Source organism: Danio aesculapii, chromosome 14 (genome assembly GCF_903798145.1).
Source record: "Danio aesculapii chromosome 14, fDanAes4.1, whole genome shotgun sequence".
Taxonomy (NCBI): domain Eukaryota; kingdom Metazoa; phylum Chordata; class Actinopteri; order Cypriniformes; family Danionidae; genus Danio; species Danio aesculapii.
In genome coordinates this window covers 28,070,256-28,088,212 of record NC_079448.1, presented here as the reverse complement: position 1 = coordinate 28,088,212, position 17,957 = coordinate 28,070,256, and the positions used below count along the sequence as shown (strand labels likewise).

Sequence of the window (17,957 nt, the reverse complement as noted above, 5' to 3'; positions counted from 1 at the left end):
TAAGAGCGCACGGCTGAACTGGAGCTCTACCCGCCGCTGCTCGGTGTCTGGATGCGCCCCTTGCGCGGTAGATGCGCGTGGCACGGAGGACCGGACCCCTCGCCGCTGTCCTATGATGATGAATTGAGGATGGTGGAGGGAACAGACGCCCCATTGAAGAACATTTCGACAGGAAATCGCGATATCAAGTACCTCTCCTTCCCCTGGGTGGTGACTTTACTCTCCAGCGTTCTGATCACTACCATTGTAGTAGATGTTCTGGGCAACCTGTTGGTCATTGTGTCGGTCTTCAGAAACAGAAAGCTCAGGAAGGCAGGTAAATGTCTTCATCTCTTTAATGCATCTTGCTGACAGTCATTTAGTCGGGATTTATTTGTCCAGGACTTCTGAAGAGCATCACGTTATTAGAGAAATACCATCTCTGAATGAGCCACAACAGAGCATCTTGATTTTATTTGTGTTTTATTGACAGAGCAGTGGCTGAATAATTAGTTTGCAACAATTATATTCATTAAGAACATTTATTTCTAGTAGTATTTGGCTTGGTAACCTTGAGATAAATTGAAAAATATGCAAATCCAAAACCAAAAGTGTCTAAAATTAATAAAAAATCTGACCAGTCTGACAAATACCACGACATTAGTTTAGGCTGGTTCAATTTTTCTTCTTCAATACAGTATGTTCAACATTTATATTTGTCTTTTTATTCTTTTTCTTTTGACTTTATATAATGAAATGTATAAAAACCCATGATGATAAAAAGCAATACATTTTTGCAGGCTTATTATTATTATTATTAATAATCAATTGAATCTTAATATTATTACTACTACTATTAATAAAACAGTCAAACTACCTTAATATTAATCATTTATAGTAAATGTATTATTAATAATCATAATTTTAATATTAATATTACAACTAGCAACATCAATAATACAAAATAACAAAAACCAATACAGATAACATGCATTCACTATAGTTTTGCAAATGAAATAGCCACAGATTTTCCTTCTTTGAAAAATAAATAATTCAAATACAATAAACCTAATTTTGAATAAAGTCTGAAATGATGATTAATTGTGCCGGTAATGCTTTTGCACAACGAATCATTCCGTTCATGTGATCGCAATTGTTTGAATACACAGTGTTGCATTTATTATTCATAGATCCATTATTAGAGCACCAATAACTGATTATCTGCCTGTCTCTGCTCATTATTTAAGATTCAGACGCAGCGTAATTGACTCATCAACTGTTTCCAGACCATCAGCTGCATGATCACATGAGGTGTCAAACTGAAAAAGACAAGACCAAAAGCATGCAGGTGTGCAGCTGCTGTATGAAAGCTTCTGCATGCTGTCCTGTTAGCGTTGTCAGTTTTTCGGTGGCGTGAGCTGCAACATCTCAATCTACCTGAGGCCACTGCTCTTATCTCATGAACACAGCACAGACTGACCTTTTCCTTTTGGAGATTGACGCTTTAAGTGCTTCTCAGATGCAGTCATTTTTTTCTGACCAACTAATGATTGACCTTTAAATGATTCAAGAACTGAAAAACAACGAAGACAAATGTGATACTTGTCCTAATGAGCTCAGCCTCAGATCCTTTTTTAAATAGAAATAAGTTTCTAAAGGAGTTTGAAACTGAGACACTTTACATGTGCTGCTGACAAATACAGGCCATCTAAAACACCATTCTGCCTTTGAGATAGTCGACTAAGTTGTTCTTTTTTCATTCTGTTGATCTTAATGTTATATAGAAGTAGTAAAGGGATTGTGGTTTGTATTGTCAGTGGTTTGTCTGGAAATGGAGCCATTAAGGGCATTTTAATGCAGGAGCTGTGAATGTGCTGGCAGTGAAGCAGGTTCATGAACTCCTGACACACCTCCAGTAATTAGAGCTCCAGTGTTTTGCTGTGATGTGATGTGAGTGCATGTTTTAGAGGTACTATCATAATATTTACACAACATATGATAATCTTTTTGACAGCACTTTGAATTGACAGTTTACTTTGCTCAATTTTCTTTTCAAAGTTTTCTGGATATAAACAATATAAACAAGATTTTACTTATGAATTACAGATCATATGATTATTATCCTAAGGTGTTCTTTATCCTGTTGCAAAAATGTTAACACTAAATGTTCTTAGATTTATACTTTAATTTAGGATGTAATTTAATTTACCTTCAGGCCATAAACAATATTTTTCCTCAGTAAAGCATTAAAGATGAATAACTGAAACTGTTGTCCTTGGTGGGACATGAAATCAATACTTTGAGTAAAAAAATAATAATAAATTACAATGAATAAAAAATGTAAAAACATATACAAACACAATAAAATGAATACCTCTCGCTCCTGAAGATGTATTGACATTTTATGAAGTGAAATGATTAGTCTGTGCAAGATACTGAATATTTTATCATAACCTTAAATCAACAGCCTTTGCAAACAGTCCCAAGTGCGTTCACACATGCACACACACACACACATATAATTAAAGACTATATAGTTTCAGGCCTAAGGGTGAATAAATTAGTAATTTTTGCCCTTAGGTTTATTGAGAAGTCTAAAACATTCCATTAGTTAACTAGCAATTGAGCAATGCATTTGTTACTTATTTAATAATATTTCGTAACATAGTTATAAAAAATGTCAAATTTTAATTGTTAGAATTTGACGACATATGCATAAACGATATATGGATAAATCATGGGTCTGTGGTGTGTCATGTGATACACTTGTGGCCCATTTCCACTGAGTACGGTACAGTTTGGTACGCTTTTATGGCTGTGTCCACTGTCAAAAGGTTCCAAAAAGCGAACCTGACTGTACCACCTTTTAGGTACCCTACTTTGTAAAGGGTACCTAGCACGACAAAAATCGAAAGTCGGAGCTAGACGCTCAGTGAAATGCTCTCGGTTTACAGAGAAACGTCACTAGCTCATACACAAGCAGAAGAATGAAAACAAAGTAATACTATGTACATATAATAACAAGCTATGGTTGACTCAAGCTCAAACAAACCTTGTTGTTGTCTTGATGAACAGCCACAAAGCCAAGAAGAACAAAATCTGCTGTGTCGTGGTTTTGTTTTACTAGGTCGTCTAAAAGTGTGAGCGGTTTCACTTTGTCCAGGGAGCTCGTGATCGCTCGCGTGTCTATATTTGAATAACTTTTTGCTGATGGTAATAACGTGCGTGCGATTATTGAAGTGCTTCTGACATCCAATCCATGACATTCAATCAGTACATCAGTGCTTCTGACAAACAAGAGAATGAAGCGTGAAAAAACTAAGGAGCAAATGATTCTTTCAGCAACCTAAAACATGAACAATCTGCCATGTTTCTGTCGTACACCACGCCCACTATTGGTACCCTTTTGGCAGTGGAAACATAAGCCTGATAAAGGTGACCCGTACCGACCCGTACCGTACTATACCGGTCAGTGGAAACAGGCCATTGATGCATTGTTTTGGAAACTATAAAGCAATGTGTTTTAAATAATGGTAACTTTAAAAGACCACGCTAGGGGCCAGGAGTATTTAAATCTTATGTGTAAAGAGGGTAATTATATAGTAAATGTTGAAATTACTATCAACTTACATATATATTAGAAGGATTCTCATTGTTATAAAGAACATGGTTTGCAAATGTTAACAAATCAAATCTAAGATGTTACCAAAATTGATTTATAGATAAGAGATATATAGTGGCAGTTGTGAGGGCTTCACTGAATGTGTTGTGTCTGGGATTGCATGTCTGAGACTGCATGTCTCAGCTTGCATATGCAAGTCTGCAGTAAGATATGACTGCACAGGCGATAGCCTTCTATAAAGGCACCATTTACATACTAAAATCTAATCTTTATGCGTGCTTTCATCGTAAAAACATATAGTTAAAGGTTACTCATCAGATGAGGGCTACCAAAACAGAAATATTCAATTAAATACAGTGAATTTGGATCAAATCAGTTTTAAATGTGATGATTTATTCTTGCATATCAGATTGGGTAATGTACAAAATTTGATTAAAGTTCTATTTCTGTCATATAGTTTTCATCAATAGCCAAAACATTCATTTATGTATCGGTATTCTATTTTTTGACACTGAAGTAATATCAACTTTATAAATTGATGCATGTCATGACATCATATCTCATGAGGTCTGTGAAAAATATATAATTTTTAAATAAAAGTTTGTATCTAAAAATGTATGTTTCTGCACAAGAATGTTTGGGCTGTGAAAGTTGCAGAAATGTCAAAGTATTGTCTAGCTATTTACCACGAACCATCTTTTACTTGTGAATTGAAAAACCTTTAGTGAGAGAGTTGAACTGTGCTGCAGATTAGGACATAGAGAAACCCTAACACACTGAGAAAACATCATCCATTTAACAAAACACGTGCACACAAGTTTTTACATGTGCAAATAAAGAAATGTGCACAAATAAAATGTATTGAGGAACTCTAAAATGTGACAAACCCAATTGTTTCTTGATAAAAGTCAGCTGTCTTGTTGAATATCCCAGAAGTGATTTTTTTGACATATTTCCATTGTGGTCTGTGATATTTGCATTGCATTTCTGTATTAGCACATGTTGTATTAACTGTATAGAGTTTTTAGCTTGCAACACAAGCTCATTGTGGATATGTACCCCTGTCTATATTTCTGGAGAGCACAAATTATGTAGCCAGAGGTACAGTGTGTCTGGCTGCATTTCATCTTTAAAATTAACGCCATGGGGCGGTGTGACGCTGCCAATGGCTTCTATTCCTTTTCGCACTACCGATGACCGCTTACCTCCGTGTGGAAGACTTTTCTGGAGTTACAAGTTTGCCCAGTAGCTCGCCACATACGCTGAAGGACTTGGGATGCGAAGCTGAGCTGACTGCGACGACGGCGTTAGAGTCTGACAAAGAATATTTCTAGAAACCAGGTAAAACAAAAGGAAAAAAATAATAATAATAATAACAGGCTGAAAACCTGATCAAATCAGTGGCCGCTAGATTGTTTTTGAAAACACAATCGGTTGAGTTTATGGAAGGGGTGGGTGGGTTAGTCGGTCAGTCATTCAGTCGACAGCAAGCTGGCCTGGTCAGCTGAAGTGTATATTGCGCCCTCTGGTGGATTTATGCGAGAAGAGAATTTTGACATCATCAAAAAAGCGTAAACAGCAGCCTCTGTAGGATTTGCAAAAACAAAAACTGCAAACAGACGTACCTCCAGTTACGTATTTAACTGTCACTAAAAATGTAGACCTAGTTAAATATCCATAATGAGCGTGGGTTGGTTTTTCTATATACTTATATCTTAATTATTTTGACCACAGTAAAAAAAAAAACATTATAAAAACCTGTAAAAAAGTCAATCAAATATGAAACAAATTAATTTCAGTTTAAAGCTTTTTAAAAGTTTTTAAAGCATTATTTGGCTCAGGTTAGTTCACTGTTGATTCAGTTCAGTTCATATGTACATTTTGATGTATTTGACTTAACCATCATTAGCTGGCTTGCCAATGTTTTAGATTGCTCTATCACATAAAATAAATATAAGCTGACCAGATTTCTCTCAGTAGAACAGTTTACTGAACACAATGCAGTACGGTTCTTCATCAGTGATGTTAACTCATTATTCTTCAAGGATATTAACCAAAAGATCTGTATGTACAGCCTGATCTCACAAAAAAAAACTATTTTATGTTTTGTCCGTATAGTGGCAAATTCGTACGAATTTGTGTGAGTTCAGTCGTATGAAAAAGTACAATTTTGAAAAAGAAGACGTAGCACCCACCCCACCACTAAACCCAACCAACATAAGCAAATCATACTAAATTGTACAAATGAGATTGTATGAATTGATACGAATTAGCCACTAAATCAAAAAGTTACAAATTGCCATGAGATTGGGTTGGTATGTAGAACAATACTTTATACTAGTTACAACAAATAATATGACCCAAATGGAACTTACTGGGGAACACATTTCTTTTGGTTGGATCACACCTACGAGTTTCTGTAGGCCATTTGGTTTACACCTTTTCAGATGCAGATACATGTTTGCATATGAAAGAAAACACCCAATCTATCAACTAAATCAGGTGACAGAAATGGCGAAAACACTGACACGCTATACACCTCCATGAAAGCAGAGTTCATCTGAAGAACAACCCAGTCCATCAAAATTCACACGTCCGTCACTAAAAAGTCTACTTTGATCACCCTACTGAACTCCCACAACAACACCGCGAGCTTGTTTCAAAATGTTAGCCTGTAGGCATGGATTTACATGTGTCCTGTCATCCCAAATATCTGTCGAGTGAAACCAGGTGATCTGTGAATAATTGTGCAGTGATGCCTGTGCATTTAAAAAAACAACAACATTAAAACGTACCTGAATTACTATTTTAAAGATTCATATCTTTTTTTCTGAGATCTCTTACAATATGTGTACAAACACACAAAGTCAAAATCCAGTTTGTTCAAGGATCAGGGGTCCGTTCTTCGTACCTTGCTTAAATGATCTAAGATGATTTGGCAGATCCTGGATATTTTAAGCTTGTTAACTGATCTCTGGCTAATTTGGTTCTTCAAACAAGTTTGCAAATCAGATTAAAATATCTGGATGAACTGATCTGAGATCGCTGCGCGTGTTGTGAGAGGCAAATCTATCGATCCTCGAAACCATGATCAGCAATGCAATGATTGGCTGACGGCACAGCAGCGTAATGACATCATCTGATTAATATTCAATTATCCATGTGAGCAAAATTACATACAATTCATAGGAAACGGTTTGTTAAATATGATACGCAATAACTCTCCACCTTTGTTGTGGGCTGCAGCCTTCACACTTTCGTGTGTCAAGCGTATTTAGCAATTTATTTAGTTTTACACTTAGAGCGGATTTTCTTTATTATAGTAGCCATAGTAGTATTATAGTAGCAGGTTTCTTAATCGGTGTAAAGAATAACTGGATGTTTAAATTAATTTAGCATCACAAAAGCATTTTTTGTTGATAAAGATGCCTGCAACTTTTGTGAAACATCAAATCACCGTCTTATTAGCTGTCAAAACATGTCCATGACTGCATAAATGTATTATTCCTTAAAAAAAAGTTGATTATTATTGTGGAAATTATCATACACAAATTGTACTAAAACGATTGCACGTGTTTGTATCTAAAAAGTCCATATCAATAAATTTTCCCTTTGAACCACCAGGTGACAGTCTTTGTACTTTTATTTCGGAGTGCAGATTGCATACGTTTTATTGATATATATATATATATATATATATATATATATATATATATATATATATATATATATATATATATATATATTTTTTTTTTTTACTTTATATATAGTTTAAAAAATATATTTCCAATTTTCACAAGTGTATATAACTACTACTGTAAGAAAATTTCAGAATTCGGTACATACTTTCAGTATTATGTTCGCTTGAACTGACCCGATCTAATCCTGTTTATATGAAATAAGCCTGCTTCCGAGCAGGTTTGAGCTAGCAGAACTGTTGCTATGACAACAAGTCTCAGATGATTTTTGAAGAACGAAACAATCCTGGATCATGTCAAATCGTCAATAACCAAATCCTGATAACTGAGTAATCCACGTACGAAGAACGGACCCCTGGTCTCTATAAACGTTGCTATTCTGAGAACTCTGTTTTAATTGGTCAGACAGTCAAGTCTATTGTGATTGGCCTACACTTACCACACAAAGCACATTTCAGAAACCAAATAAATATGAAAATATATAAAATTCTGCTCCACAAGCTTCCCTGATACACAGTGACACAAACAACATAGTTTTTTAAACATGTAATCAATGCAAAACAAACTCTTCCAGGCCTGTTATAACAAGTAAAAGTTGTTTGTGTGCTGCAAACGAACACCACAGGCTGGTGTTATGCAAACTAGTGACAAATTTGCTTCAAACTTCCATACATTTTTTTATAGAAAGTAACACTGGAATTACATCTTATTTCAGGCAGCTCAGAATTGCTTCTTTCTTTTGGGTGACTGCAACTCCATTTGTTGAGCACTTTGCAGACCTTTTACACTCCCCAACAGCTACATTACACTCTACATGACAGGTAATATCCGAAAAAGCATAATAGGGGCACTTTAACAATCTCTTTTTCATCTCATTTGTCACCTTTGCAACAGAGATAAAGTTGTGCGTCTTGATCTACAGACATTTTCACACACCACTGAATCTGAATAGCAGATCATCCATAGTCAATCAGCCCAACCTGGCCCTAATTTCTGCAGCGTGACTACTGTGAAGAGAAGCACCATCATCATGTCCTCTACTTCATCCAAACAGACAGTTTTCAACAAGTGTTTTTTTCTTCCTCCATTTTTCTAATAAAATCACAATAAAGAACACTTTCAAATGACAACATATAAACAAAAAGACATGCAGTAGGTACCTGATACAATCTTTATTAAATCTCTTTATATTTGATCAGAATCTGCAATACAAAGTTATGTTAAGGGTTACAAACTACTCACACAAATCCTTCATCTTCTCACGACACAAATCGATTGAGTGGATTGAACATAAAACAATTAAGTTGTCCCAATAAACCTTAAGAATTGAGTTTAGCATTGTTTTTTAGAAAAACAAGTATGCTCACTTAGCATATTTCTTAAATATCTGCAACCATAATATGGTGTTTTTATGCTTTAGAAGAGTAAAAAAACTTACAAACAGCACCTTTAAAGAAATGGTCAGTACTTCTACACCATACACCTCAATTACAATATCATGCCATTCACATGGCGACCTCCTTGAGCCATTTCTTTGTAATGGTCTTTTTTATATTGGTTGTTACTAGTGTATCAAGGAGAAATATATCATTTTTTGGGGGATTTTTAAAGAACAAATATCCATGTACATAGTTTTAAAGTTCCAATCCAGATTCCATCTCATCATTGCATTTTTCTCTTTATACATATTTCAACAGTAGGTGTGAATAACAATACAGTCCCAAGCGTTTCCATATTTTCTCCAAAAAATGAAAATGTAACTTTAGGTGTTATGAAAAATCTTATTACATTTTTACAAAGAAATTCAAAGGGCAGCACGGTGGCGCAGTAGGTAGCACAATCGCCTCACAGCAAGGTCGCTGGTTTGAGCCCAGTTGGCGTTTCTGTGTGGAGTTTGCATGTTCTCCACGTGCTTGCGTGGGTGTCCTCCGGGTGCTCCGGTTTCCCCCACAAGTCCAAAGACATGCGTTATAGGTGAATTGGGTAAGCTAAATTGTCCGTAGTGTCTGTGTGTGAATGGGTGTGTATGGATGTTTCCTAGTGATGGGTTGCAGCTGGAAGGGCATCTGCTGCGTAAAACATATGCTGGATAAGTTGGCAGTTCATTCCGCTGTGGTCACCCCAGAATAATAAAGGGACTAAACCGAATAGAAAATGAATGAATGAATAAAAATAAATTCAATGAATCTGAATTAAGTTTAGTCGTTTCGATGAGTCTTTAAGCTCATATGACATAAAGCACAAATGAAGTAACAGCGGTTACATTTATTTGTTTATTTGCTGTCTATTGATTGAGCTGGCAAGCAGAATACTGGTCAGAAAACCCCAACAAGTGAATTAAAAAAAGACTGAAAATGTGATGAGTCCAGTCTCCCACACCCCCAGTACCACCGCTAGAGGAGGGTGAAATTTATTCGCAATAAATGTGTTGCTCACGTACAAGCCAGGCCGACACGTGAGGGATTAACTCAGCTGGATGGAGACTCATGTGCTCAGTAATTCAAAGAATTCATTTCATTGCCTCCAGTCAAAGACATGGACGCAGAAGTCAATGCAGCACTTGTTTAATGAACCATCTTGTACCTGGAGTGTTGAAAAATGCAATTTTAAATAGATATTGAATCTCGAGATAAAACAATTCCAATAGGGGGATGACTTGAATATGAAATTTATTTATGAACATCAGCCCGCTTAGGTAGGTACAACACTAGCATTCATGTTCAAAGAGCTACAGGAAACAGACGTGATTTAATTGTTTCGTTAGATTTTATAAGCCCATTATTGTTGTTATGCACAAACTAGCAAATCCTTTCATTAAAGAGTAAAGACCAATCAATCGTCTTCTAATGTGTACAATCTTTAGCTACATAAGGTACAACAGTGAGCATTGGAACAGAGAATGAACACATTGCTCAAATATTACAAGATCCAATTATACCGTGTAGGTCATTGCTTTGAACTCTCTGGATTTCTCTGGAGAGAGTTTGATATTGATATTTACAGCACATGAGGTTTATTTGTGGCTCATATCAAGCATGTCTGTTTGTTTTGGGTTTATCACACAGATTGGGTTTTGTCTCTGGCATTTAAGCAAAACTAAAGAAACATAATCCACACATGGGCTAGCAACACGGCTGTTAATTTCACTTGCACCGCAGAGGCCAATAAAAGTCTTAACTATCCAAGTGTAAGACTGTTAACTGCTAATTGAGGTGATTTGTATGATTACAAGCTGTTTTCGGGTCAGTTTCTCTATTAGTTTGGTCTGAAAATGTTCATCATGCAAATTGCAAATTTACATTTTGGATGATGGATTTAATGTCTCAGTCTATTATAAACTTAAAGGTGCAGTAGGTGATTGTATTCAGAAACATTTTTTGTTGTGCTGGTTGAAAGTCTCTTCACATTCGAATACTAATAATTAAAGTAAATGATCTAAATGTATTTATATGTATTTTTATATTTTGGGTGAGGCGTAAGACCTAAAATGTTCATCCAATTAAAATTTGTCAGACTGATAATTCTCATAATTCTGATAAGTAGCCCAAACTGTCTGTCAGCAAAAGTAGATTTGTACATCTGAGCACCCGTTCACGCAGATCTGCTGTTTGCATGTGCACGTGAGAGAGAGAGAGAGAGAGAGAGAGAGAGAGAGAGAGAGAGAAAGAGAGAGAGGTAAAAACAAATTCTGAATCAAAACGTTTTAAAATCCCGAATCAATATTGAAGTCACTTTTGCTGGAGAAAGTATGAGACCATGGCCCAGGTATTTCTGTTAGACAGGTAATGTTATGTTTTAAAACTCGTTTTGTCACACAAAGCTTATGTAGATTTTGTTGTTATGAATGGGTTATATGCACGGAAGTGTTGTTCAGCCACTGAAATCTCCCAGCGAAAGATTGATGCGACTATTTTCAGTTGGACCTTTTACACCATTGATAATGAACATTTTTATTTAGTTTAACAACAAAACAAATAGCACTATTCCACCTAGCCTGCTTTACTGAGCTGAAGTTGGTTTTATATTTACATTGGTTCATTTTTGAACATTGACAATCTGTGACGCGCTCCCTATATTGTTTACCATGCTACTTTGACTATTCGGTCTGAAACAGCATGCAAGTATGTCTTATTAAAAAGTTTAATTCCTGCACCCCGCCAGCCAACCACTAAGCATACAGTAAGACATTAAGACAAAGCGTGTGTGAGAGTGAGACCAGCAATCCTTGCATGCATGAAATATTGCACATTATGACAAGTTTCACTTGTTACACAACTGAAAATGTTCTAAATATAATAGTTTTTCATTCAGAATTGTAGTATTATAAAGTACTAAAAGTTTTCTAACTGGCGAATGACATGATCTATTCTAGAGGGTTGTCTACTGTCATCTTTACAGTGCGCATTCGTGATTTTGGGAGGCATGGCTTTTGACAGCAGTGGAGGGACTGTGTTCAAAGATATTATGCGATCAGATAGCATTTTGACAAATCACCTACTGCACCTTTAATCTGTAATACCTGGAAAAAGTTGGATAGAATTATATATATATATCATCAACAGAAGGACTATCACTCCAAAGGTGGAAGCAAATGATCAAACTTTGATTGAAGATTACAAAAAGCTTTTTTTTGTTGTTGATTAACTTGTATGGATTAACAATGTGAGCTAGCAACAAAAACTGTAATGGATTTTATATGGATAAAATGTTTTGGGGGGGGTCAACCAAAATATATGCCATTCTTTTAAGCTGTGGCCAACTCGACCATGCAAACATGACATTAAAACGATCATGTACATGTTCACCTATAACAATATGAGTTATTTTACATTTTACATGGAATTTAAAGTTTTTGGGGGCAATCAAAATATGTAATTCTTTTATGCTATCTCTTTAGAAAACTTTTTTTTAACAGTATAGAAGGATTTCTGAGTCCTGAAAGTAAAAGTTTCTACATTTACAAGCTGAGGCCAACCTGAACATGCTAACACGACATTAAAACGACAAGCCTGGCACCAATCCCAACTCCAGTAGCACACTACATGTGCACTTTATAAATTGACAATGGCTGCTGTGTGTATGTGAACCTTAAAGTCCTAACATTCCTTTAGTGATGCCTCCTTTGCAGCCACTATGTGCCCTCAACAGTACAGTCAAAGTGGCATTACATCACTAAAAGTGCAAATTCATAGGAAGGCCGCATAGATTTAAGGTCCCATTTGGGATTGGGATTACATTCTGAAGGGCTTATCCCTATGCCCTAATCCCTTCAAAAGGTGACACCATCAAAAGGATGTGTAGGGGACCAAAGATAAAACTATTCCTTTAACCGTGTCCTAACAACACATGACTTGATTCTAGAGACAAACAATTTGGCTGTCCATACAAGACTCTATGCAACAGGAACAGGAACCATTTAGAAGCACAGGATGGTGCATGGCACTTCAGATGAAATCAACAGGATTATAATGTGATTAATGAATTTGGAACTCCCATTAACAGTATTAAAATACATGATGAGTGACTGATATTGTTGGTTTGCACTGTTCAGGATTCTAACGTTCATGTTTAAACTACATGATTGTAATAGTATATTCAAGATCTTAAGTAACTTACAAATAAAAAAAAACAACAACAACAATACAAAACAAACTATAGCTGTGATTTAACAAGTATAGAAATATAAAGAAACCAACAGTGTTTCCAACAATTATTTTAGAACTATGTACAGTATCTTATACTGTTTCTTAAATTAGATGTTCAGTGTGTCATCGTCATGGATGGTCAGGACAAAAACTCTGACTAACAATATGGGAAAGATACCTTTTATCATTAGTTGCAGTGTTGCGTGTTGTTAGGACACGGTGTTACAACGTATTTATGTTTCATCTTGCATCACTTGCCTCACAAATTAAATGTGCGCAAACAAAACCAATGGGAGTGAAAATCTAAATCTTTATTGCCAAAGTGCCCTTTGTGAAGTGGCCCTTTGCCATGAATGTTTTTACTCCAAAGTCCTATTCAGGGCTGGATTTATGTACTGTAATTTTGAAAAGAGCTCCTATTTTTAGACAATATATATTTTTAATGCACGTCCATTCATTGCCTGAATTGATATAAATCACTTTAAGTAGTTTTTTCCCATTTTGTATTCTATTTGTATGATCTGCATATGCCCCACTAAAGCTAATATTCATAGACTTTCATGTAAGAAAAGTTTTCAGTAACACTTTAGTATAGGGACCAATTTTCACTATTAACTAGTAGCTTATTACCGGCCTATTATTAAGATACTGACATTTTATTACTTAAAACATATTCTGCATGATTCTATTCTACATCTCTTATCCTACCCAATACCTAAACCTAAGAGCTACTACCTTAACAGCTATTATTAAGCAGTTAATATTAAGATAAAAGTCATAGTTAATAGCGAGAGTACCGTAAAATAAAGTGTGACCAAGTTTTCACATTAATCATGTGATTTTAGTTCAACTTTCTCATGGGATTGGATCAGTTTTTTGCATAACTGCAAATGAGATTTTGACAGGTTAAAAGGTAATTTCACCACAAAATGATATTTCTGTCATCATTTATTCAGTGTCTGAATGCTCCAAATCCATAAAACATTTGTTCCTCTTCATAGCACAAATTATGATATTTTTGAGATTTCTGTGCTTTTAATTATATGCTCTTCAGCAAAAACACCAACATGTAAATATATTAAAGAAGAAATATATTTATGAAATTAGGGCGTCATGGTGGCGCAGTGGGTAGAACGATTGCCTCATAGCAAGAAGGTCACTAGTTCGAGGCCCGGCTGGTCATTTGGCATTTCTGGGTGGAGTTTACATGTTCTCTCCATATTCGCCAGGGTTTCCTCCAGGTGCTCTGGTTTCTCTCACAGTGCAAAGACATGTGCTATAGGTGAATTGAATTATCTAAATTGGTCGTAGTGTATGTGTGTGAATGCAAGAGTGTTTCCCAGTGATGGGTTGCAGCTGGAAGGACATCCGCTGCGTAAAACATATGCTGGATAAGTTGGCGGTTCATTCCATTGTGGCGACCCCTGATGAATAAAGAGACTAAGCTGAAAATGAATGAATGAATGAAAATTTATGAATTAAGTGGCTTTATCTGCTGTAAGATTTATATGACAATTTTTTTAGGATTTCATTTGCATTCAAACTTTAATCAGCGAACAATGTTTACTTCAATCAAATTTGGTCATAAGATTAATCATGCTTTCTTGACGAGCAAGAATCAATGAGATTCATTTAGGTCAGGTTTAGTTGATCTTCTGTTATTATATATTTGGAAAAAATAGGCCAAATGAAATTTATCACGCATTCATTCATTCATTTTCAACCGCTTTTCCAGGGCCGGGTTATGAGGTCAGTAGTCTTAGGTAAGAACCACAGACTTCCCTCTCCCCAGACACTTCCTGAGCCACCTCAGCTGACTTCTCTTGATATGGAGGAGCAGCAGCTCTACTCCGAGCTCCTCACAGTATCTATAATGGCTCGTTTCAACTGACTGGTACAGTACGGTACGGTTCGGGGCGGTACAGGTCACCTTAATCAGGTTTGCGTTTCCACTTGCGTTCCCTTTTGGTGTGGTATGACAAAAAAGTTTCAGTCGATGTTATTTTCGATCGAGAAAATGTCTACAGTAAAGCTGTATGAGTCGCTTACATATCATATGAGAAGCTCTTCTCACAAAACAGATGCTTTACACACATAAATACTTGTGTATAAATGTTTATTACTAACTTTTCTATGAACATGAGTTGATTATAACTTCAGACCAATGACAGTGTGAAATAGCCTACTGTAACGTCTGCAATTCTATAAAATAAATATATAAATGCAACATATATGAACACATACAGACCCTTACAGTCTCCGATATGATACCAATCACAGAAGAACTACACACAGCAGACATTTAGTGCTTATTTAGGTTCAAAAACAACAAGAAATATAGCCCACAGACAGAGCAGACCTCTCATCTGTGTCTGCAATCTACAGCAGCACATGTAGCCTCTGTTAGAGAGCAATTCCATCATTCTGAGTTCATAATAGTCATAAAAGCTGATAATAATAGTTAAACATGGCAGTTTGTTCATGTTTGCTGAAAAAAATTATTTGCTCCTTTGTTTTTTCTGGCTTTTCCTTTTTTGCGCGTCACTCTCGCGTTAAAGGACCGGGTTTCAAAAGCACGTCAATAATCAAGCGCAGGTTATTATCATCAGCTCAAGAAGCTCGTTATTTCAAATATAGACATGCGGCGAGCACAAGCAAGGAAGCGAAACCGCTCGCGCTTCAGACTGGCTTGTAAAAAACTATGGGACACAGGGTAAAATCTCCTTTTCTTTTTGGCTTTGTGGCTGTTTATTATGATGACAACAAGGTTTGTTTGAGCCCGGGTCGACCATGGCTCATTTTTATATGTATATATAATTTCGCTGTAATCTCTCAGCTATTTTAAACATGTGGGTTTTTTGTTTTCATTCTGGCTTGTTGCGTAAGCAAATGACGTATCTCTGTAAACCAATAGATTTCAGCTGCACGTCTAGCTCCGCCCTTTTGTTACCCTTTCTCATGTTTGGTACCCTTTCGAAAGGGTGCCGAAAAAGTGGTACGGTACGGTTTGGTTTGGTACGCCTTGTGACAGTGGAAACAGCCATAAAAGCATACCAAACCATACCACTCAGTGGAAATGGGCCATTATGGCCATTAGGGTGGGTCATGACCCAAAGCTCATAATCATAGGTGAGAGTAGGAACATAGATTGACTGGTAAATTGAGAGCTTTGCCTTTTGGTTCAGCTCCTTCTTTACCACAACGGACCGGTACATCGACTGCATTACTGCTGCCGCTGCACCAATCCGCCTGTCAATTCCACATTCCATCCTTCCCTCACTTGTAAACAAAACCCCAGGATACTTGAACTACTCCACCTGGTGTAAGGACTTTCCTCCAACCTGGAGATGGCAAACCAAATGAAATGCATTTATAATATAAAGCATTCACATACATTCATTAGACTTGGATCAAATCACTTGATTCATAGAGATTTATTTTTTTATCTTGTTTGGGTAAAGCAGGGGTCACCAATCTCGGTCCTGGAGGGCCGGTGTCCCTGCAGGGTTTAGCTCCAACTTGCCTCAACACACCTGGCTGGGTGTTTCAAGTATACCTAATAAGACCATGATTAGCTCATTCAGGTGTGTTTGATTAGGGTTGGAGCTAAAATCTGCAGGACACCGGCCCTCCAGGAACAAGTTTGGTGACCCCTGGGGTAAAGGAACCTTAGAAGGACAGAAGTCACTCACAAATCCTTAAATATGTATTAACTTGTGATCCAAACATGAACAGGACTTTTTTGTTGTTTTTAATGACATGAAGGTGAGTAAATGGGAAAACAAGCTCAGTAAATAACCCTAAAAAACATCAACGTTGCTAATGTTGACATACATTTGAATGCACATTTGAGCATACATTTTGAGCACATTTACAATATTGTGTCTAAACACTTCTTTCCACACTTGTAATATGTTTGAGTGCCTATTTTGATACTGAGAATGCCATTTTATATCGCCGCTCCACACAAAACACATTAACTTTTTCTCTCTCATCTTTACAGGCAATGCCTTTGTGGTGAGTTTGGCTATAGCAGATCTGTTAGTGGCCATCTACCCCTACCCGCTTGTCCTGACCGCCATCTTCCACGACCGCTGGATCGCTGGTGATATTCACTGCCAGATCAGTGGCTTCCTGATGGGGCTCAGTGTGATCGGCTCTATTTTCAACATCACAGGCATCGCCATCAACCGCTACTGTTACATCTGCCACAGCCTTAAGTACGACAAGCTCTTCTCCAACAAGAACACAGTATGCTACGTGATCCTGGTCTGGGCGCTGACTGTATTGGCAATCGTCCCGAACTGGTTTGTGGAGTCTCTACAGTACGACCCACGTGTTTTCTCATGCACTTTCGCCCAGTCGGTGAGTTCGCTCTATACCATCATGGTGGTGGTGGTGCATTTTATTGTGCCCATAAGCATTGTCACCTACTGCTACCTGCGCATTTGGATCCTCGTCATTCAGGTCCGCAGACGCGTCAAGCCTGACAGTCGGCCTAAAATCAAACCGCATGACTTCAGGAATTTTCTGACTATGTTTGTGGTGTTCGTATTGTTCGCTGTTTGCTGGGCTCCATTGAACTTGATAGGCCTGGCAGTGGCCATCCACCCTAGACTGGGTCAATCCATACCCGAGTGGCTCTTCACCGCCAGCTACTTCATGGCGTATTTCAACAGCTGTCTTAATGGCGTTATATATGGAGTGCTAAACCACAACTTTCGAAAAGAATATAAAAGGATTGTACTCGCTATTTTCAAGTTTAATTGTTGAGTTTTCACTATGAGACGAGCACTGTGTCTTTCCTGAAACCTGTGTCATTCAAAAGAGTTATACTTATGAGCGTAATGAGGCATCTTGCAATGCAATTTTTTTCATTGTATTGTTTGAATATTTCTTATACCAAATTCTAGCAGATTCTGAGTCATTGTATGTACATGCTTAAATTTGCACAGAATGATGTTTAGGTTTATGGTTTACATTACATATATTACATTATTTACATAATACACT

At 36.8% G+C, this 17,957-nt stretch overlaps 1 protein-coding gene across 1 annotated transcript; it reads left to right on the top strand.

The window, feature by feature from the left end:
• Positions 1–17,742, top strand: mtnr1al (melatonin receptor type 1A like). Its single transcript, XM_056472347.1, has 2 exons — positions 1–316; positions 16,948–17,742. The coding sequence occupies exons 1-2, from the start codon at positions 52–54 to the stop codon at positions 17,715–17,717; spliced, it is 1,035 nt and encodes a 344-aa protein (XP_056328322.1). The 5' UTR covers positions 1–51; the 3' UTR covers positions 17,718–17,742.
• The last annotated feature ends 215 nt before the right edge of the window (positions 17,743–17,957 follow it).

Bases quoted from the DNA above. Each gene is read 5' to 3' on its own strand.
- mtnr1al (XM_056472347.1), top strand. From the start codon at position 52: ATGCGCCCCTTGCGCGGTAGATGCGCGTGGCACGGAGGACCGGACCCC. The intron at 317-16,947 runs GTAAATGTCTTC...TCATCTTTACAG, and splicing joins CAGAAAGCTCAGGAAGGCAG to GCAATGCCTTTGTGGTGAGT.